Source organism: Cydia splendana, chromosome 24 (genome assembly GCF_910591565.1).
Source record: "Cydia splendana chromosome 24, ilCydSple1.2, whole genome shotgun sequence".
In the NCBI taxonomy this organism is placed as follows: Eukaryota; Metazoa; Arthropoda; class Insecta; order Lepidoptera; family Tortricidae; genus Cydia; species Cydia splendana.
The window spans coordinates 379,021-402,568 of NC_085983.1; the positions used below are offsets into that span (position 1 = coordinate 379,021).

Below are 23,548 nucleotides of genomic sequence, written 5' to 3' on the forward strand. Positions count from 1 at the left end.
TGGATTTTTTGGGGAAAACTTTTAAAAGTGCGGCCTAAAAAGGTGTAACTTGATTTATACTTCATTAACACGTTTTCTTGATACATGACGATGCTTAAATATAGCCTTGGGAGAGACAATTTATTGTTTTTATAAATTGTTTACTATGTACCTAACGTTTAAAAAAAAACTTAATTTTTACATCAATGCAAGTTCATACTGTAATTTTATTAATAATAAATAATGAGATTATCTATCTATTGCATTATATTCGATATTCCTAATTATTGTACTAAATGATAAATGTAAAATGTAAATACATATATTTGTTTGATTATTTATTTCCTTACAATTCCTTACAAATAACTTTGTACAATCGAATATAAATACTTAGGCTAATTCAGTTATCATATATGGTATTAAATATCCCGAAGTTACATGTAAATAATAAATTTAGAAATAATCTTAATATTTACAGAAAACTGTATAGTCATTGATAAATATGCACGCATAGAGTTCTCACTCATCAGTTTTCTTACTTAATAATTATTAAGTTGTATGGGAGGTATGCTTAATACTTAATAATTATTAAGTTGTATGGGAGGTATGCTTAATACTTAATAATTATTAAGTTGTATGAGAGGTATGCTTAATACTTAATAATTATTAAGTTGTATGGGAGGTATGCTTAATACTTAATAATTATTAAGTTGTATGAGAGGTATGCTTAATACTTAATAATTATTAAATTGTATGGGAGGTATGCTTAATACTTATTAAGCTTAAATTTTATTATAAGTTTTCGCAAAGCTCTTCTCATAAACAGGTTTTTATCTTTGTATGGAGTGAGCACTCTATTCTGGCTTATTTCTCTACGATCTGGCACAGCCCACACCACAGCTGCATCAAATATATAGTGACGGGCAAAGTGGCCAAATATATGACACGTCTTAATTTCTATAGCCCCCTAAGTCCCACAAGCTTAAGATTTGTATTTAAATTTAAAACTGTGTTATTTAATATAAGTGTCAATTCAATTGTGGAATAAGTCCTTTATAAAGGCCTCTGGGACTCAGGAGGATAGTAACAGGTATGTTGGTGTGTGTGGTTAAATAAATCGCAAAAGTATGTCAGTCGGCCTATTTAAATACAGCTCTATACAGTTCACAAGACGGGGCGATGTTACTTCAGGAATATAGCCGGCTCAAACCGGCGAAGGGTAAGTCGTATGTCAGTAGTGCGTATGTCAGTCGGGCTTGTCGCGCTTGCCGCGGTTGCGCGGTGGCGCGGGCAGCTTCTTGTGCACGTATTTGACGTGCGTGTGCACGGAGCCGGACTGCGTGAACGCCTTGCCGCATATATCGCACGCGTATGGTTTCTCACCTGTGTGTACCTGCGCAGATTATATTTAGTTAAGATTTTTGGTGATAGAGATGACTTGTGATATCATAATTGGCGTCACAAAGTAGATAAATCGTCAAAATTCAGTTAACACATCCATACATTTTGGAGGTTTCAAGCGGTACGCCAGTACAGATATATAATACCTACTCACGTACTCAAGCCAGCGATGTGTTTGTATATATGTAATGTGTGTATGTATGTGTCGTGGTCAGATCTTAGAATTGATCATTTCATGATGTGGCAATAATTTCGTGAAATTATCGGGTGGCCACTTCATTGACAGTCAAACCTAACCATATCATGAAGTAATCAATCATAAAATGGCTTTTTATGAAACGATAATATTTTATGATTACTCACCGTTTTATGTTTCTGCAACATAGTCTTCTGCGTAAAGGCCTTCCCACACAGCTCACACTTGAACGGTCGCTCGCCCGTGTGCTTGAGCAGGTGTGTCTGGAAACACCATTCTCATTAACAGGGTGTTCAATGTCGCTAGTTTTTATAAGGGTGGTTATTTGACTTATTAACAGAGAATTATTATCATGCATTTTGTGTACATTTTACAAAGATATTCATTGTACATATTTGAAAAGTTAATGTGTTGATATCTACAGATACGTCACGTTCGAAACGTCAGGCCATACATAATTGAACGCGATTAAGTCCCGTGTTAGTTATAAAAGTATCTACAGATAGACTAAAAAGTTTTGACCCGGATGAAATTACGTGTCAAAAATATCTACTTTTCAATAATAATTTTACAAAATGAGATATGTGAAGGTGCACACAATCAGAGTGCGGTAGATATTTCTCAACACGAAAGTGTATAAATACGGTACTATAAGAGGATGACTGCATCTGGGTCAATCAACTTTTAGAAGTTAACTCGGGAGACAATAAGTTAAAATGTTCACTAAATTATCTGCATATTTTTCATTAACTGTCAACAAAATCGTCCAAAACTATAACGTTTATAGAGACCCTTCAAACTCTACGTACAGTCAACGGTAAAAATATGGGTGTAGACAACTTACTCAAAAATATGTCCCATAGTTCTTAATTCACTGACATAAGAGTTATGGGACATATTTTTGAGATGATTTGTACACCCATATTTTTACCGTTGACTGTACTCGTAGAATAAACTCAATGGACTTCATTAATTCTTAATTCTCATGATTTTGATTTGTAAGTATAAGTTTCGGTCCTACGCTTTTAAATGATACATTGTGTAGCCCAGGAGACATGAGCACGGCAGCTAGTGATAAGAGTTGATTGACCCACCTGCAGTCCCTTGTGGGTGGCGTAACGCAGCGGACAGTGCGGGCACGCCAGCGGCTTGTCCCCCGTGTGCGAGCGGATGTGGTACTGCGCAAAAACGGGACACTTCAAAATTTCGTTGGGGGTTTTATTTTATTAGTGTTTTTTTAATTAATACTGTAATTAAATAAACTATATCGTGTGACATATCAAATGAGGAATTATTGTGAGAAAATCAAATATACCCTGTTAATCAATTTAATATAATTTTGTAGTTATTTAAGAAAATAGGCGTAGGGTCGTACTCGCTTTATTTAATTTTCTTTTTTTGATTTCCGACTGCACAGAGTTGAAAGGCACAGGTAGAATCGCTTAACCTTTAGCGACCCCCGTCCTAATACTAGTAATTAGGACAGGGGATTGGTCCTATTTAGGATTAGGTCCTAGTTAGGAGCAATTACCTACAATGAAGTTTTAACCATTATTAAATAGAACCGACCTGCTTTTGTTTTAATTCCTTCGATTTTAAAATAAAACGAATTTAAATTTATTTTCTAATACCATTGATTCAATTTTGGCTGCCAATTTTCATACCAAGCTGTTCATAACAAGTGAAGTGTACCTGGGAGTTTTCAGAAAAAATGGTACCATTTCCTTTTTTTCGAAAAACCATCAACTTTTGGGTTATTTAGACTCAGAATCATGAGAACTATTGAATAAAACAAAGAAAAAAAGTGTTCCCAGTTTTTCATACAAATTTTGGGTGTCAGTTTTGTAACGGTCCATACAAAATGTAAGTGAAAATGCGTTACCAAAACTGTTTTTTTGGGACACATTTTTTTCTTTATAAATCGATAGTTCTCGTGAGTATGGATACTTGATGGATTTTCGAAAACAAGTAAATGGACTTTTAAGTGAAAATGCCCACCTGCAGGGCGACGGGCGTAGAGTAGTGCTTCGGACAGTGGGGGCAGGCGTGTGGCTTCTCCCCCGTGTGTGAGCGGATGTGGTACTTCAGGGCGATGTTATTCTGTAACAAACGCAATTATTCAATCACTCATGTTGCTACAGGGTGAATTGCAAAAATTAAACGTAGTTAAGAAGCTGTGATTAGTCTTAGTCAATTGATTCAATTGTGTTACGAAAACTAACCATAAATATAATATAATAAATAAATATCTGGGGACATCTTACACAGATCATCCTAGCCCCAAACTAAGCAAAGCTAAACTATGGGTGCTAGGCGACGATATACATGCTTATATAGATAAATACATACTTATATACATAGAAAACACCCATGACTCAGGAACAAATATTTGTGTTCATCACACAAATAAATGCCCTTACCGGGATTCGAACCCAGGACCATCGGCTTCACAGGCAGGGTCACTACCCACTAGGCCAGACCGGTCGTCTATGTATGTAAATTGTATTGTTTATTGTACTTAATTCATACACATATAAGTCTATCGCATACGCTAACACACTTTCATGCATATAACTTAAATGGCTTAATTGTCCACAGATCATACGTTTTGCCGAGTTTTATAGCATTTTTCAAACACGATGGGTACGGTGAAAGATGTCATCACAATACAATTTTGCGTTTTAAGATTATAAATTGTATAGAGATGACATCTGTTAACGTACCTATCGTGTTTGAATAATACTATAATAGATACATAAAATGTTTTTTTACACAGGATCCTGTGGCCCCGTCTCCCGAGGCGCCCTGTATACTCACCTGGCACTTTTTGCCGCACATTTCGCACATGAAATGGTCCCCGTAGCGGTCGTACTTGCGCCCCGTCTTGGGCAGGCAGCGGCGTACTTTCACCTGTAAAAATACTATAGTCAGTCCAGCATCATAGCTGTATTATGATTAACCCCTTTACTCACAAGACTTTGGAAACCTAGACTAGAGCTTTTCCTAAAAAAATATTGAAGATCTGATTCTAACAGATCCTGGTGTTTTTGGGTTTTTTCAACCCAGAATCACAAGCATATTCAATCCTGATGCTAAAAAAAAGTCCCAAAAATGTGTATGGAAATTTGCACTTTCCACTGCGTCACGCACATACAAGTGAAAAAATTCTTCACGCTAAAACGTGACGAAACAGATGTCTGTTCCGTCACGTTTTAGCGACGTTTAAAAAAGATATCCCAAAACAAAATGTTTTGGGATATCTTTTTTAATGGTAGGATGGAGAATGCTGTCGCATTGTCGATTCTGAGTAGAATGAGCCCAGGAATGTCCAGATTTGTAAGAATCAGGTTTTCAATATTTATTTTAGAAAACGCCCACTGACGAATGGTACAAACGATTATGATCAGCTTATTAAGTAAACTCGACGGATGATAATGAATAATACAATAAGTAAATAAAATACCTTGAGATGGACTCGCTCGTAGTGCACGCTGCGGGACGCCTCGCTCGCGAACGTCATGTCACACTGCAAACCAATCCATACTAATATTATAAATGCGAAAGTGAGTCTGTCTGTCTGTCTGTATGTTACCTTTTCGCGCTTAAACCGCTGAACCGATTTAGTTGAAATTTGGCATATAGATAGTTTGAGTCCCGTGGAAGGACATAGGATAGTTTTTATGTCGGAAATCATCCCTAAAGAGAGTCAAAAAGGGGATGGAATTGAGAGAGTTAATGAATTGCCTGATCATTGATGTAAGCAATTGAACTTATGCTCAAATTGAATGATTGCTATTACACTTTATCCAGGCGCTATGCTTACTCTAGCTGCTGTTACTGATTCCACGCAGACGAAGTCGCGGGCAAAAGCTAGTTATTTATATATTCAGTCTGGCAAAGCCAATTTTGTCAGTAGAAACCGCGGCAAATTTGAAAGTAGGGAGTATTAGTGCAATATTCTACCGCCAGAGTGCAGCACTAGCACATAGTAAACCATCTTTTTCTTCCTCGCGTTATCCCGGGATTTTGCCACGGCTCATGGGAGCCTGGGTTGCGCTTAACAACTAATGCCATGATTTGACGTAAGCACTAGTTTTTACGAAAGCGACTACCATCTGACCTTCCAACCCAGAGGGGAAACTAGGTTTTGTTGGGATTAGTCCGGATTCCTCACGATGTTTTCCTTCACCGAAAAGCGACTGGCAAATATCAAATGATATTTCGTACATAAATTCCGATAAACTCATTGGTACGAGCCGGGGTTTGAACCCGCGACCTCCGGATTGAAAGTCGCACGCTCTTACTGCTAGGCCACCAGCGCTTTTAGGGTTTTGTACCCAAAGGGTAAAAACGGGACCCTATTACTAAAACTCCGCTGTCCGTCTGTCATCCGTCCTTCCGTCTGTCAGTCCGTCTGTCACCAGGCTGTAACTCGAGAACCGTGATAGTTGGAATTTTCACAGATGATGTATTTCTGTTGCCACTATAACAAAAAATGCTAAAAACAAAATAAAATAAATATTTAAATGGGGCTCCCATACAACAAACATGATTTCTTTATCCTTTTATGCTACGGAAAATGAATATGGTACGGAACCCTTCATGCGCGAGTCCGACTCGCACTTATTATTATTTATTTATTTACTTGGCCGGTTTTTTATTAAAATTCAAATAGACATGTCCGGTTGCGGGAATTAGCCACGGAGTGGAATAAGTTGGCCTACTTTGTTTATTTACAACTTTCCAAAATGTATTAGCAAAATAAAATATCTATTTTTCTACTCGCTTATCTAGATGTATGTAATAAAATAGACAGGTGTCATAATCATCATCCCTCTCACCTCCTGGCACTGCGTCTGCCGGTCCTGGTGTCTCTCTCTAACATGTGCCTGCAGTGCCGGTTCGTCCTTGAAGTTCTCTCCGCACAGCGCACATGCTCTGTAAAGCATTCCATCAAATTACACTCTTGTGGATAAAATGCAATCCGACCGTTTTTGAAGAATAAAGGGAGCCTTTACTAGCTGGTTTGTTAGTGCACACCGTTGTATGGGGACCTTGCACTTTGAGACTATACGCTGAAACTTGGCACAGTTGATTCTTAGCTGGTCTTGAGCAGATACAGACCGGGAGCCGTCGAGAGCCACCTCTCATTTAGTGGGGGGGAGGGGGAAAGTTCGACGCTGCCGCGCTTCACTTGGAGCAACATTTCTCTAAAACTATACCTATTAGGGCATGTAATATATCATTTTCGGATAAATTAAGGATGAGGAATCTAGTTTTGGAACAAAAACAATGCAGGCTACCGCCCACACCAAAAAATTATCTTTTACGTAAATAATCTGTTTCAGATTTCTTATAAAATAAGTACTACTGTTTTTCGCTACCATCAATATTAAAAAAAATATTGAAGGGAGAAAATAAATACTTAGGTCCCCTTTTTTAGTCATTCGTAAATAACTCGTAAACGAAGGCCAATAGCAAAAAAAATTTTAGTACATGAATAATTTACATAAAATTTCCTACAAAAAAGGCCATTCAAACTTTTTCGCTAGGATCAATATTAAAGAGAGAAAATAAATTCTAAGGTCCCCTTTTTAAATTATTGTATATAATATTGTAGGAAATTTTATGCTAATTATTCATGTGTTAAAATATTTTTTGCTATTGGCCAACCTTTACGAGTTATTTACGAATGACTAAAAAAGAGGACCTTATTAGTATTTATTTTCTCCCCTCAATATTTTTTTTAATATTGATCTTAGCGAAAAAAAGTAGCACTTATTTTATAAGAAATCTGAAACAGATTATTTACGTAAAAGATATTTTTTTGCTGTGGGCTACCGTTTACGAGTTATTTACGAAAAACTAAAAAAATAAACGATTGTAGAACAAATTATAAGTAACTTTCCCACATTAATAATATTTTGTATTGAGATCACTCTGGCCCACGCTTAATATTATTTTTTATCTCCCATGTAACAACAGTTTTGTATAATAAACTATATATTTTCTTAAACGTAATAAGTGTAGCTTTACAACTATATTTTTTGTTTTCAGATTCCTACTACAATTAAAAAAAAATGGTAATTATGATAAAATCCAAGATACGTTTTTTTGTCTTTTCTACTTTATGTTTTTTTTTGTTAGAAAGTGCATTGTTTTGGTTCAAAAAAAAAATCTTCATCCTTAATTTATCCGAAAATGATATATCACATGCCCTAATAGGTACAGTTTTAGAGAAATGTTGCTCCAAGTGAAGCGCGGCGGTGTCGAACTTCCCCCCTCCCCCCCCCCACTAAATGAGACGTGGCTCTCGAGGTCTCCCGGTCTGTATCTGCTCATGACCAGCTAAGAATCAACTGTGCCAAGTTTCAGCGCATAGTCACAAAGTGCAAGGTGTCGTGCACTAACAAACTAGCTATACGAGGCGGTGCATAAATCATGCGAGTTTTTTTTCGGTTATTTTTTTGACCACCCTTTCCATCTCCTTGGTGATATTTGGTGAAGTTCTTGGCTACACAGCCCTCCCCCTCCCCCTCCCACACTAAACCTCACGTGTTTTTTTTTATTTTTTCATTCGACCTAATTTTCAGATAAAGCACTTGAAACTCACAAGTGGCAACACTGACGCAATTTTTTTTTACGTCCTGTTTGCACAAAAAATATTTAGTCGTTTGAATTTGAATTGATGATGACTTTATCCCTCTTTAGGGACATAGGGCTCGCAGAAGTATCCTCCATTAGTCACGATCTTTAGTGAATTTGATTTACTACGTGAAAACTAGAGGGGGGGGGGGGGTCTTGGCATATACTACGGGCGGTCACCGAGGGGGAGGGGGGTAAAAATGTGCCACGTAGTATTGACATATTCCCTACCTGGTGTGCTGGCAGCCGCGCACCGCAAGCGCGGCGTGGCGCGCGCGCGCGTACTCGCTCTCGAAGCGCACGCCGCACGCCGCGCACGGCGCCGCGCCCGCCGAAACCACCTAATCATGTCACATTATCTATAAAAAAGGTTTTTGGCATGGAAATCTTTTTTTTTTCTGTACAAGCTTTTATCGCTGACTATACTTTTCTTACGACAGACAACTAATACTCATCGAGACAATTCTAAAAACCCCTAACACGATTAGGTTGCGTTGTTTCATCACAGAGTTCCTATGGCCACCTCCTGTCTCCATCGTCAGATCAGCTCGATGGTACCATAATATTGCATTGTCATCCGATTTATACATGCATGCAAAATTTCAGCTCAATCGGAAACCGGGAAGTGGGTCAAATTTAACTTGCAAGATTGTATCTGTTTTACCAATAAATAATCTAAATCATTTGATTACAGACCGACAGACAGACAACGGGACAGTTACTAAAGGTAGGTAGAAACTAAATAAAAGCTTACATGTAAAAAGGACCTTATTGTCGACGGCGCTTACGCCATTATTAACGATGCTCTGTTATAAATAGAATGGCGCGCGACGCTGTGCGGCGTAAGCGCCATCGACAATAAGGTCCTTTTTCATAGATAATGCCATTAATGACCCATATAAATACATATAATAAGTAGGCTTTTTAAGGTATTTAGCTATGGACCACTATAGTGTTTTGCAAACGGGAAGGGTAGGGTGACATTTGAATTTTTTTCATTCCACGCCATTGACGTCTCAGACCAATCCTTTATTAACTAAAATAACTTGAATCCTAATACGACAAAAAAATATATTTTCGTAGCTTATGTAGAATATCTCATTATAATACACACAAATCACCAAAATATATAATGTTATGTTATAAGGAGTTACCTGTCGATGAGGAAGTTACCTGTCGATGAGGAAGTTACCTGTCGATGAGGGAGTTACCTGTCGATGAGGGAGTTACCTGTCGATGAGGGAGTTACCTGTCGATGAGGGAGTTACCTGTCGATGAGGTAGTTACCTGTCGATGAGGGAGTTACCTGTCGATGAGGGAGTTACCTATCGATAAAGGAGTTGCCTGTCAATGAGGGAGTTACCTGTCGATGAGGGAGTTACCTGTCGACGAGGGAGTTACCTGTCGACGAGGGAGTTACCTGTCGACGAGGGAGTTACCTGTCGACGAGGGAGTTACCTGTCGATGAGGGAGTTACCTGTCGATGCGATTTCTTTTTATGTAGCGCGAGCCCGAGTGCTCCTAGGAACGTTTCTCCACACACGTCACATGACTTGTTCTGGTTGGGATGCTGGATGCGAACGTGGGTGCCGTATGTTGACCGCTTTCTGCAATATACATACAAATATTAAGAGGAAAGGGGCGGCCGCCTCTACATACAAACATAATCCACATTTTCCTCTATGGATATTGACATTATGGAAAACATTTTTACACAATTAATTGTATATTAACCATAGCTATGCCCCTACGTTTAACGTTTTTCGATATTTTGATTATTGTAAAAATTTGGAGCGAAAAACAGATTTCATGCAAATTCTAAATGCTCCTAACTCTTATAATAATTAAAAATTCGTAAAAAAAACAAACGTTGGGGTCGTTGGGGCATAATAATTGATAATGAGTTAATGGACATAATTAGTTAATAATTGCTATACATATAAAAAAAGCGGCCCAGTGCGAGTCGGACTCGCCCATGAAGGGTTCCGTAGCAGCAAGTAACATAATAAAATTGCGGTTCACGATTTATGACGTATTAAAAAAAAACTACTTACTAGATCTCGTTCAAACCAATTTTCGGTGGAAGTTTGCATGGTAATGTACATCATATTTTTTTTTAGTTTTATCATTCTCTTATTTGACATGACGAATCCATAAGGGTTCCGTTTTTTGCCATTTGGCTACGGAATCCTGAAAATGGATCAAATTATTTTCTATTATGTTAATATGCAGAGATTGCAGAGTAGGTAATGTATATCATGTGAGCACTTACTTGAAGGTGTCTCCGCAGTACTGACACTCGTAGCGCAGCCCCCTGTGCTCTTTCGAATGAGTCATGGCGTGGGACCTGCAACCATCCGGTCGTGTCAACCAAATATATTCTGTTCTCTTAAGTAAAACCCTTTTTATAATGTTTTCATATTGTCCGACCCGATATCGGATGTCGGGTACGATCCTAAGAAGTAAAATGTAAACTATGTTTTTGGTAACAAGCTTTTATCGCTGCCTGTACTTTTCTTTCCACGGGCAACTAATACTCATCGAGACAATTCTAAAAACCCCAAACATAATTAGGTTGCGTTGTTTCAACAGAGAGTTCCTATGGCCACCTCCTGTCTCCATCATCAGATCAGCTCGATGGTACCATAATATTGCATTGTCACCCGACCTACTATGCATGCAAATTTACAGCTTCATTGGAAATTGGGTCTTTAACTTTGCAAAGTAAATTGCTAGTTAATTACTGGTTTGATTATATGTTGGAGAACATGAAAAAATAATGGACACGTGTTTCGTTATTTCGGCTCAAATTCATATTTTACAAAAAAAAAGCTCACTTCAAAGTTTGATACTTGTCATCGTTTCACTTGAACTTCACGTTGATTATTTATCATAAAAACTGAAAACTTCCTTGTAAATAAAAGCTTGTAAAACAACGCCTAACCCATTCAATCTCAACAAAATACGGAGGCATAGATCTGGGCGATCTGGCTGCCAGATTTCTGACATACATTAACATATTTGTTGGTCACTTTTGACAAACGCCAAACGAAAAGAAAAAATGTATCGGGTAGATGCTACGAATAATCACGCGATTATTTCCATATAAGTATTATTTACCATTCGATAGGCGTTTTGTATAAACGATCATCAATTCATCATTCAAACAACAACAACAAACAACAATTCACAACAATTCATTACAAACAACGTAACTTTGTTTTATCACTGTTTTCTTTGAATTTTTACACCACCTCATCAAATACCATTGAAACCATACACATATACACTATTGAAACGGTCCGTTCCATAAATTACATAAATATATAACAATATCTTGGATATTTAATTAAAAGTTTAAAATGGTTTCATAAGTTAGGTTATTAGGACCTGATGGAATGACGGTTTTGTTTCTTTTAAATTCTATAATTGTCTATGATGGGTAGTGTTGTGACTGAAGTTGGTGATATAAACCCGCTACACACTACCCAACCCACGCTCTGTACCTACCGCCGCGGTTATAAAATACATCAATACATCATATTTAAGTACTAATTTGTCTTCTGATCGTGATTAAACAAATTAAAAATAAGTAACTACTTGTTTTCTACTTTTGGTATTTTATTATTCGATATGGTTTGACATTCGTAAAGTAGTAAGTAGGAGTCTTGCCCATCACTAGTAAATTCATCATTCAGAGACAATTTCAATATGGCGGTTTGTTTACATAGTTAGCAAGTTCTATTGAAATAGACTTTTTTTTATGAATGGGCTTACTCATGGCCACAGACTAGCCGAGGCGTAGACGTGGCCTACGATGGAGCGAGCTCGCCCAGAAGGTGCCTGTTCACTCTTGATTTGAAGGCCCCTACTACGTATATACCTAACGAGTATATATCAGACGGTCAAGTCATACAACTCACCTGTCTCTCGCTGTAAAGCCACAGTGCTGACACACGAATCGTAACCGGTGCGTGGCGAGGTGGCGCCGCAGGATGGCGGGGATACGGAACCGGCACAGGCAGAGCTCGCACGAGTGCGGGCCCACGGCCTGTCAATATAATAAACACTTGGAAAAGCTCTGGGAAACTTCAAGAAAATTCCTCTGGAAACACATAAAACCGCACGAAGGGTTCCGTACCATTATACGCAAAAAACGGCAAAAAATCACGTTTGTTGTATGGGAGCCCCACTTATATATTTATTGAAGTGAAAACTATTTTAGCGGCGCTGTGCACTTTTTGTGATGGGGAAAAAATGTTAAACTCGCGACAGGTCACGTGACCGTAAGATTCGTAAGACGTAAGACGGACACGTGACCTGATCGAAAAACTGTTACAATGTCATTGAGTTTTCACTTCTGCCGGCACTCCCGGAGTGCAACCCGTTGTTTTTTTTATTTTGTTTTTAGTATTTGTTGTTATAGCGGTACAGAAATACATACTATCACGGTTCATGAATTACAGCCTGGTGACAGACAGACGGACAGCGGAGTCTTAGTAATAGGGTCCCGTTTTTACCCTTTGGGTACGGAACCCTGAAAACATTGATTTTGAAAATAAATAAATCATTCAAATCACATGAGCGAAGCCGGAGCAACGAACCACTACAAGACCGGCCGTACAACCGGACCGGACCGGACCGGACCGGAGACGTACAAGGGTACATTACTTTAGTATTGATGCCAAGTGTCGTGTTGCTTCATCATCATCATCATCATCACAGCTTAAGAGCTTTGTTCTTGTCTGTGGAGTAATCGCCAGAGCCAGACTTTTGACGTCCTCATTCGATGCGTTAATTTGTCGTGAAATGTAGGGGAGCCCATACATTCTACGACTCTTCTCTTTCCGCACAGACCCTATTGTGTTGTATAGTATCGTACCTCGTCGTGATGTTTGTTCCTCGCATTTGTCCCATATTGCCGTGCTACAAGGCCCACGCTGTAATACTGTGTTGTATAGTATCGTACCTCGTCGTGGTGTTTGTTCCTCGCATTTGTCCCATATTGCCGTGCTACAAGGCCCACGCTGTAATACTGTGTTGTATAGTATCGTACCTCGTCGTGGTGTTTGGAGTCGTGGTTGGCGAGTGTCGCCTCGGTGTAGAACCCCTTGAAGCATTTCTCGCATTTGAACTGCGAGTTCATGTAGTTGTCCTTCTCTTTCCGCGACGCCATATCTTCGATCTGAGAATAAACACAAAATGTAGTCAATTAGTAAGGTACTTTTTAATAAATGTTAGTTGTGCTAGTGGGTAGTGACCCTGCCTGTGAAGCCGATGGCCCTGGTTTCGAACCCCGGTAAGGGCATTTATTTGTGTGATGAATACAAATATTTCTTCTTGAGTCATGGGTGTTTTCTATGCATATAAGTATGTATTTATCTATATAAGTATGTAATCGTCGCCTAGCACCCATAGTAGAAGCTTTGCTAAGTTTGGAGCTAGGTTGATCTTTGTAAGATGTCCCCTGATATTTATTTATTTTAAAGGGAAGTGTAATATAGTGTATTATAGTGTAGAGAAATGTTGTATAGTGTTGTGGAGTGTCACGCAGTTTAGTCACAGAATAAGTAATAGTACTACCATACAGAAAAGAAACTTCCTACAAAACCGAAGTTTGACAGCGGTTCAGGGACGAATCATGCTCTAACTTTCGGCCATTTAGGGTTCTCAAAATTCAAGTCATTGTCTTATCTGTGGTCGTGCACGCAAAGGGACGCCAAGTTGTGCCAACCCTAATAATTCCTCGAAGCAATGCTGAGCCGAACGGAGCCGAGAATGCCCGAAAGGATCAGTTTCGCCTCCTGGTTTACTGTAGTGTAGTGTAGAGTTGAGTAGTGTAATCATCTTCCTCGCGTTATCCCGGCATTTTGCCACGGCTCATGGGAGCCTGGAGTCAGCTCGGTAACTAATCCCACGAATTGTCGTAGGCACTAGTTTTTACGAAAGCGACTGCCATCTGACCTTCCAAACCAGAGGGTAAACTAGGCCTAAATTGGGATTAGTCCGGTTTCCTTACGATGTTTTCCTTCACCGAAAAGCGACTGGTAAATATCAAATGATATTTCGTGCATAAGTTCCGAAAAACTCATTGGTACGAGCCGGGGTTTGAACCCGCGACCTCCGGATTGAAAGTCGCACGCTCTTGCCGCTAGGCCACCAGCGCTCCTGTTGTAATATAATGTAATGTATTGCAGTGTGGTGTACCCACCTGCTGTTCCCTGGATAATATGACGACGTCGAAGTTGTATTCCTTCTCGAACGCGGGGAAGTCTTCGTCCCGAATCTTCTCCGTTTTTTTCCGTTCTCTGCTCTTCACTTTCTCAGTCTTCGTTTTTTTCGTCTGTGGACATAAAAACCTATTTTAATTCTTGACTTTATATTATACCCTGGATACTAAAAATGGCATCTTGATTGCCCCAATTATTTCCAACCGATTGGGCAAGTAAATACCACCATTAAATAAAATGAAAATAAATGTAAATTAGCTGCCAGGCGGTTTTGTTACTAAGAAGGGATCTCTTCCAGACAATCTTTGTGTAGCAGATACCTAAATGAGAACTCAAAACAGCCATCAAATTAGAGGAATATTTTCAAAAAGTATTTCAAACAGAGTTTCGAACAAAATAAGCATAATTAAATACCATACCATTATTATATAATAGTGCATAATTATTTACCATCGTATTTTCACGGAAACGTACGAACGTGTCTTGCTATTTCAGACAGTCTCGGTACAAAAAGTTCTGACGTTGAACTGAAGTAGCATGACAAATACGAACGTTTCCGAGAAAACACGATGGAAAACAATTATGCACTACATGTGTACCCACTACATGTGCGAGATAAAACCATACAACTGCGAAAGAAGTCGGTCTCGCGTTCCAAGGGTTCCGTACATTACCCAATTTATAACAATGTATTTTTTTATGTGGAACTTGACTGAAATGTCTTTAAAAAAACCCATAGGCGTCGGATCAATAACAAGACAGGGTGAAATGGAAGCAGCTCGTCGAGGCCTCGGTGAAGGCGTTTCAAGACAGGCACGACTTTCAGTAATGAAGAATACGAAGAAGAAGAAAGAAGTCCGACTCACGCTTGACTGCACATTTATTTACTGCACTTTAGGTTTTCCTGTCGGACAGACAGACAGACGCACGAGTGATCCTATAAGGGTTCAATTTTATCATTTTGAGGTACGGAACCCTAAAAATTACCTCCAATCCGTACTGTTGTACTGACCTTCGATTTTCTCAAAACTTTTTTCCTCTTCTCCTTATGTTCCTTAGGCCTCTCCTGCAGCTCGCTCAGCGCGACGTCGTCATTAGATTCATACTCGCAGGGCAGCTCGTCCTTTACGACGATGTCGTCTTTGGGGGAGGGGAGCGAGGGGAGCGGGGAGGGGAGCGAGGGGAGCGGGGAGGGGGAGAGGAGGGGGATCTCCTCCTGTAACAACCATTGGCTGGTTTACACTTTATTTCATCCCGCTCAAAAATTAAACCGCTGAAAACAAGTTCATGCAGGTCTCGTGCACCGGCGCCAGCCAACGGACGCCTTTAAAATAGTTATTTAAGATACAAGTGCGGAAAAGAGGAACAACTCTTTCGCAACTCGTGTCGATTTAAAACACTCCCTTCGGTCGTGTTTTAATTTATCGCCTTTCGAATTACCTATTCGCACATGTATCGTACAACTTTTACAGTACCTACGGCCCTTTAAACTTTAGACATACGCACGAAAAGTGCTATTTTACGCACTAGTGCGGGAAAGTAAGACCATATGTACTGTAAATAACTATTGTTTATTCGGTAAATAAATATTCGGCAGTTCGAACCGAACTATTCGGCCGAATACAAACATTGAAAAATATACCGAATACCGAATAATTACCGAGTATTCGGCCCATCTCTACTGTATATATCATCAATAAAACTGTAGTCACTCACTTTAATAAGATCGTCGTTGTCCCCGTGTTGGAAGAGTACAGGCTCAGGACAGACAGAGATGGAGAGAGGCAGACTTAGACCTTCGGTTATGCGGTCCACTGTACGTATGTAGTCAGTTGTGATCTGGAAAATTAAAGAATATATAGGACAGCCATTCTCAAAGTCTCCGCAAAAGCTCTGTTCTCCGCGGCTCCGCGAGATGACTCACGACAGCTTAAATTCGATTATTAATATTTGACATCATTGCATTACACAGACAATAGGGTATAATAATACTGTATTTAAAATAAATTATTTTACACCATGCATGAAATAAAGCACCAGATAATTATTAGAAATACACAGATAGGAGTTATTTTTAAACACAAGTTCTATTTAATAAATCGGATCGGAATATAAAAAGTAGGCGAGTTGACCGTGACGTCACGATGTAATGTTTCATATAAATTCCATATTAGCAAATCGTTTTGACAGTTCTAAAAAAGTAACTGATTTGACTAGTAGGAAAATACCCTATTATAGCATTTAAATTCGTATTGATTATCATTAGTGTCAATTAGATTCCATAATTAGTATTTACTGTGATGAAACTAACTAGATATTAAGCAATACATAATATGTTTTGTAAGGTAACTTTCAGTATTTAGCTATTAAGGTTAACTTGCCATACCCTATTCAGGTTCCATGCTGTTCAATTTAATTTAAAATACCATCAGGCCCCAATTTCACCACGGTGACAGGTGCGACAATTGTAAAATTACTGTTGCTGACGTCACAGGCATCCATGGCCTACGGTTACCACTTACCATCGGGCGGGCCGTATTCGTGTTTGCCACCATCATTGTATTATTTAAAAAAACTTTATTATATCGGAAAAAAACAGATATTTCTTTTGCGAAGTTTATGACAATTGTCACAAGAAACACTACAATTGTCACGAAATTCCGACATATAACTCATTACCTGTCAAGAATTACCTACAATTCTTCTAAATCTTGACAATTGTCAGAAACTTCGCAAAAGAAATATCTGTTTTTTCCGATATAACAAAGTTTTTTTAAATAATACAATGATGGTGGCAAACAGGAATACGGCCCGCCCGATGGTAAGCGGTAACCGTAGCCCATGGATGCCTGTGACGTCAGCAACAGTGATGTTTTACAATTGTCGCACCTGTCACCGTGGTGAAATTGGAGCCTGTACATACATACCATGGAATGCAATAAACAGGCGCGGATCCAGCCCTCAAAAAAGGTTGTGGTCACAGCCACTCCAAAATCGGCCAAGTGCGAGTCGAGGGTACCTGATGATTCCCCGACCAATAAATTCGCAGAGGGATCGCAAGCTATTTATTTCAGTCTATACACACTTAGATAGTTAACTACGCTAAAAACTCCTTCGGCTGTAAATTAAAAGCTGGCATTAAGCTAGAAATAATTGCCCCTGGTAGTAAATAATCTATATTCTTGCAAATAATTAGGGTTCTGTATTCACTGTGATTCCCCGAACAATTTTTTACAGATTGTCAATTTGCTTTTTAAACTTTACGCCGAAAATGGTTTCGCAGAGTCAATTATTCGTAGATGTAACTTTTGGTAGACTCTTGAATCACATATCATTCAGCTCGCTTCTGTGTAAATTAGCAGACCAATTATTAGAAGAATTTCATATGGTAGAGTAATCTTTTCATCAAGCAACCTTCAGTGGAGTAACGTTTTATAACTTTTTTAAAAGTTTTTGTCAAGTGGCACTCGATTACACTACCTACATATAAGTGTTTTAAGTAGTGTGGACGGTTTTACCTGTGGGCACTGCCGGTATTTAAAGAACTACTAACGATAGACTACCATCGGGAACTTAAAAAAATCATTTTCTTATATTACTCACAATTAGTTATTCACCATATTAATAAATGTACGGAGAACAAAATTTGTATCCTCGTAATATAAATGTTTTTTGTGAATTCGGTAATATCATTTACCGAATTCACAAGTTTGTAAATAAGCTTCAAGGTTTCATTGTTGTTTTCTATAGTTTACGCATTTCGCCAGATGTTTAATTGATAACTAAATAGTATGGTTAATAAAAAGGAGGTAGAGTAGTGTACCTATGGACACCCTGACTAACGAAAAATCAAGCTTTATTCGTCTAAAGCTTTGCGTACTATACGATGATTCCGAGGTCTTTGTAGACCTCGAGATATTGTCCATAGGTACAAACCCTGCCTAATATCATACACTCCATAGGTACAAACAGTAGTCGTACCTATGGATAAAAATATCAATTTTAACATTTGTGTATATTATATCTCTGGTTCCTATTTAGCTAACGTGATAAAACTAGTCTGCAATTATAGACTATTTAATTATTGTTCAAAAGAAATAAATAAGTTTTCGACATTGTCAATAGTTTATGATTTATGAACCAAATAAGGCCAAAATCTGGAAAATGTCCACATGTAGAGCACTTGCCCCTAATACTTAATTAAGTAGTCAGAATTCTACCAAAAATGGCATGCGATTTTTTGTAAGATATAGATCAGCGGTCTAAAACTCCTGTCTTAGGTCATGGTTATCAATTAAAAGCTGGAATTATTTTAAGAAATTGTACAAACATTTCTGAATGTTTAAATTTAAGACTCCATAAGTACCTAAACAATTTAAAAAATTGCTGTTTATTCTGTATTACTAATAATTTGAGTTGTCAGCTGATATAAATACTTACGACAGCCCTAGTTGCACTCCTAAGTGCTATTTAACTAAGTAATAGGTACCGTGTTTCGGCCAATGGTTAATTTACTCGGGCAATTTTGACATTCACCAAACGATCATTCTACGAAAAGTAAATCTACGTATCGATCAACTGACTACTCTGCGTACTTATACCTAATGAAATTCTGCCAAATGTTCCTCTGCCAAAGCGTCTGCGAAACAAAAATCGGCGTAATTCTACTCGGGGAATCAATAGGGCACTCTATTAGGGTTGTGGGCATGCCCACCGTGCCCACAACGGTGGATCCGCGCCTGGCAATAAATAAATGAAATGAATTGAAATGAAATGAAAAAAATTGATAACCAGTTCTTCTATGTGTGGTCCACAGTTCAATGACGACGAAAGATTTTATTTTATTTGGGGCTCCGTCAAATATTTCGCTTTCCAAAAGGATTCCATCGGAAAAAAGTTTGACAACCGCTGTTATAGGACATCAGAGTACATATTTTCTTGATCTCTCCTTCACTTCTCACTTTGGTATATAGTAAACAGAGTAAACAGTGTGTTTGGTAACATTTTAAACGTTAATCACGTATGTACTCTTATTTATTTATGTTGTTTGTTTGTATCCGAATATTTGTAATGTTTTCACAGTTATTCCATGTGTTTTATGCTTGAAATGTTCTAGTATTCTCAATTGTTATTGTTAGCACCCTTAGGTTATCTGTCATTTGTCGCACCCGTAGGCCAGATGGCGCTGGCAGCCGCCGCAAGTGGTTGCGTTCAGTTCTACGAGGCCGTGCCGTACAGCTGCGATCGTGGCCCACCAAAATGTACTCGCCGGAAGACCAGCGCCGACTCTCGGGTCAGCATTATGCTGAGGCGAGCCCATTTCGTGGTAAACAATTTGTAATTATGTTTGTATTAAGCATGTTACTTCTGTATGCAGAGCTGGGCACCGTTAATCAAAAAGTTAACTTCGTTAATCGTTAATCCGTTAAATAAAAAGTTAACTTCGTTAAACGTTAAAACGTTACTTTTCAAAAGTTTTAACGGAAGTTAAAGTTAATCGTTAATCGTTAACTCAAAATCGTAAATATTCGCAATAAGAAATAAAACTAGGAGAAATAATCATAAATTTTGATTTTTATTAAATACTAATCTACTAATTAACATGGTAATCATTACTAATTAATAATAGCATAGCCAATAAAAATATCATTCGCTAGCATCTGCCATAAGGTGCATGTTCCCCTTCATGAACATGAGCATATTAAAATTGTCGTCTGATAGCGACGCCCGCTTTGGAGAAAAAATATCTTTTCCCGCCGAAAACAGGCGTTCCACAGCAGCACTCGAAGGTATACTAGTGTTATGTTTGAGGCAGCGCGCGGCCTTGGTGTGAGTAGGTACTTAGGTATTAACGATTAACGGACTTAAGAAAAGTTAACGGAAGTTAACAAGTCCGTTACAGGTTTTTAAAGTTAACTTAAAAGTTAATCCGTTACTCGAAATCTTAACTTCGTTAATTAACGATTAACGGATTAACGAGTTAATGCCCAGCTATGTCTGTATGTACACTAAGTTTATCACGAAAAATAAATGATTTATGATTTTTTTACACAAAAAGACTAAGTCCCACAGTAAGCTCAATATGGCTTGTGTTATGGGGATGTATGTATGCCACTTTATTGCACATAAAAACTTACACAAAACATAAATAACAGGGTAAAATATGTAAGTATATGTACAAAGGCGAACTTATCCCTAATAGAGATCTCTTCCAGCTAACCTTCCAGTTATTGTATGTAATATATATGTAAATATTTATATATACTTAAATACATAGAAAACACACATGACTCAGGAAAAAAAAAATCTGTGCTCATCACACAAATAAATGCCCTAACCGGGATTTGAACCCGGGACCATCGGCTTCATAGGCAGGGTCACTACCCACTAGGTAGCTCGCGCGGCGCAGCAGATGTGCTGCGTGTATACTGACCGTGTGTTGTAACATGAGGATCCTCTTGAGTGCCCGCTGCGCGCGCCGGGAGCGGGCGCGGAGGTCGCTGGCGCGGCGCAGCAGATGTGCTGCGTGTATACTGACCGTGTGTTGTAACATGAGGATCCTCTTGAGTGCCCGCTGCGCGCGCCGGGAGCGGGCGCGGAGGTCGCTGGCGCGGCGCAGCAGATGTGCTGCGTGTATACTGACCGTGTGTTGTAACATGAGGATCCTCTTGAGTGCCCGCTGCGCGCGCCGGGAGCGGGCGCGGAGGTCGCTGGCGCGGCGCAGCAGATGTGCTGCGTGTATACTGACCGTGTGTTGTAACATGAGGATCCTCTTGAGTGCCCGCTGCGCGCGCCGGGAGCGGGCGCGGAGGTCGCTGGCGCGGCGCAGCAGATGTGCTGCGTGTATACTGACCGTGTGTTGTAACATGAGGATCCTCTTGAGTGCCCGCTGCGCGCGCCGGGAGCGGGCGCGGAGGTCGCTGGCGCGGCGCAGCAGATGTGCTACGTGTATACTGACCGTGTGTTGTAACATGAGGATCCTCTTGAGTGCCCGCTGCGCGCGCCGGGAGCGGGCGCGGAGGTCGCTGGCGCGGCGCAGCAGATGTGCTGCGTGTATACTGACCGTGTGTTGTAACATGAGGATCCTCTTGAGTGCCCGCTGCGCGCGCCGGGAGCGGGCGCGGAGGTCGCTGGCGCGGCGCAGCAGCGCGCGGCACGCCACACAGATGTGCTGCGGGTAGCCGTCCCATGCTGACAGCTGGAAAAACATTATTAATCAAATATAATTTTACGGTAATTCATAACATTCCGATAAAAAAATACCGAACAAGTGCGAATCAGACTCGCTCACCAACGGTTCCGTACTTTTTAGTATTTGTTGTTATAGCGGCAACAGAAATACATCATCTCTGAATATTTCAACTGTCTAGCTATCACGGTTCATGAGATATAGCCTGGTGACAGACAGACAGACAGTGGAGTTTTAGTAATAGGGTCCCATTTTTACCCTTTGGGTATGGAACCCTAGAAACAATGTAAAACTGAATGTTTAAATTACATAGTTTTTATGTTGTTTTTGGTTATGTCCGTGGTGGAGTGGTTTGTAATGTTATGTTAGAAAAGACAGGCAAAATTATAAAAGCAAGCACACATTATTCCTGTTTCACTTTATTATTTAAATTTTTAGTGAGAACTTAAGTTTGTACAGCATGATTTCCTGATGATTAAACTTGACAACTAATTCGACCGAGACATTCTGAATGACAAAGTGGAAATAATCATACTGTATCAATATGAAACTATGCAACTCGGCCCTTTAGCCAATAATATATCCTGCCTATCCTGTGCCATAAATTTGTGTTTTATGTTTTGTACAATAAAGAGTTTAATACATAAATACACATACATACATAATATATGTACATATAAAATAGGGATGGCTCCTCCACAGCTCATGCTCTTTGGACTTAAAATAACAGCTCTACAAAGTAATTATCTCTATGAGGATTAAAATCAGTCAAATACATTTTTGTGTACTTACTTTTCCACATTCCTTTCTAAAACCAAAGCTAAAACAAGTTTGCTAATCTCTGATAGAACACTTTATATCTGGACGGCTTTTAACCACAACACAATGTTTTGTATTTTTTATGCTAATTAGACGCTCTAGCAACTTTTTTAAATCATTTAAACCAGATATATATCTACAAGAAACATATCCGAAAAACGCTAGCAATATAGGAATATTAAACTGATAATTCCGTAACTAACAACTAAAACTCTGCATAAAAACCTATTATAATATAAAAGACAAGCATACGAACTATAAGCTGGTATAATTTATTATTTCGAACTCACGGTAGTGCCGGTAATATCAATGAAAGCATTTTCCAAGCAGTGCTCCAAAATCCCATACAAACGAGTGTCCGTCGCGAGGCATATGCGGCAAGCTAGGAGCTCCTCCGCACTTTCCTGCTTTAAGCTTTTCAACATTTTGAGCCGGCTACCGCATTTAGAATGGGTTTTGTGTGATTATTGTTGTAAAATCTGTGTAATACGTAAAATCGATATGTAAACACAGTTATAGATAAAGGAAAGGACAAGTCAGTACTGTCGTAGTTATTGGATAATCTTTTTGTTTAGTAAAGTATATTAATTAGTCTTTTACAAAATTAAACCTTATAAGCCGGTGATAGGGTCTATTTCAAAATTTTAGTAACGTCACTAACTCTACTAATGCTCTACAGTTAACAAAATTAGCATCTGATCGAACGTGAAATGTTGCCAGGTGTGTGAGTACACTAAATTTCTACCATGATTATAGAAGTTTAAAAAACTTGTACACGATTTGACCGACATGGGTACTCCATGGGTAGGTTATTCCTTTGACATATTATATTTATAGATTGGTATGGGACGCCACTTGCGCTGACACGGTAGCGGCGTCCTACGTCCCATCGACCAGCAGGCGTGCTGGCGCGGCGGCGGACACTCGGGAGCGTCAAAAGGTAGCTAAATACAGCTGTCTCGGCGCTCAATACGAATTCGTCGCATTTGGCGTCGAGACACTTGGTTCGTGGGGCAGAGGTGCACAGATGCTCCATAAGGCGCTCGGGAAACGGCTGAGGGAGGCAACGGGCGACCCCCGCGCGGGCAG

At 39.3% G+C, this 23,548-nt stretch overlaps 1 protein-coding gene across 2 annotated transcripts; it reads right to left on the bottom strand.

Annotated features, from left to right (window-relative positions):
- Nucleotides 1-345: 345 nt before the first annotated feature.
- Nucleotides 346-22,978, bottom strand: LOC134802230 (zinc finger protein ZFP2-like). Of its 2 annotated transcripts, XM_063774819.1 has the most exons (17): nt 22,750-22,978; nt 21,515-21,649; nt 16,168-16,290; nt 15,464-15,667; nt 14,433-14,564; nt 13,278-13,406; nt 12,145-12,272; nt 10,494-10,568; nt 9,699-9,828; nt 8,453-8,562; nt 6,418-6,514; nt 5,040-5,102; nt 4,394-4,486; nt 3,575-3,676; nt 2,671-2,754; nt 1,744-1,839; nt 347-1,372 (listed from the first exon to the last, which is right to left on the bottom strand). In XM_063774819.1, exons 1-17 carry the CDS (start codon nt 22,882-22,884, stop codon nt 1,226-1,228), a joined length of 1,983 nt encoding a protein of 660 aa, XP_063630889.1. In that variant the 5' UTR covers nt 22,885-22,978; the 3' UTR covers nt 347-1,225. The 2 variants fall into 2 exon arrangements, with proteins under 2 accessions (XP_063630890.1, XP_063630889.1); XM_063774820.1 differs by lacking the exon at nt 2,671-2,754 and having other exon boundaries at nt 346-1,372.
- Between the last annotated feature and the right edge of the window lie 570 nt (nt 22,979-23,548).

Excerpts from the sequence above, each read along its gene's own strand:
- LOC134802230 (XM_063774819.1), bottom strand. The coding sequence starts at position 22,884 with ATGTTGAAAAGCTTAAAGCAGGAAAGTGCGGAGGAGCTCCTAGCTTGC. Across the intron at positions 2,755-3,574 it reads CTACGCCCGTCGCCCTGCAG|TACCACATCCGCTCGCACAC; the intron begins GTGGGCATTTTC and ends GTTTTTGCGCAG. Across the intron at positions 1,373-1,743 it reads TGTTGCAGAAACATAAAACG|GTACACACAGGTGAGAAACC; the intron begins GTGAGTAATCAT and ends TAATCTGCGCAG.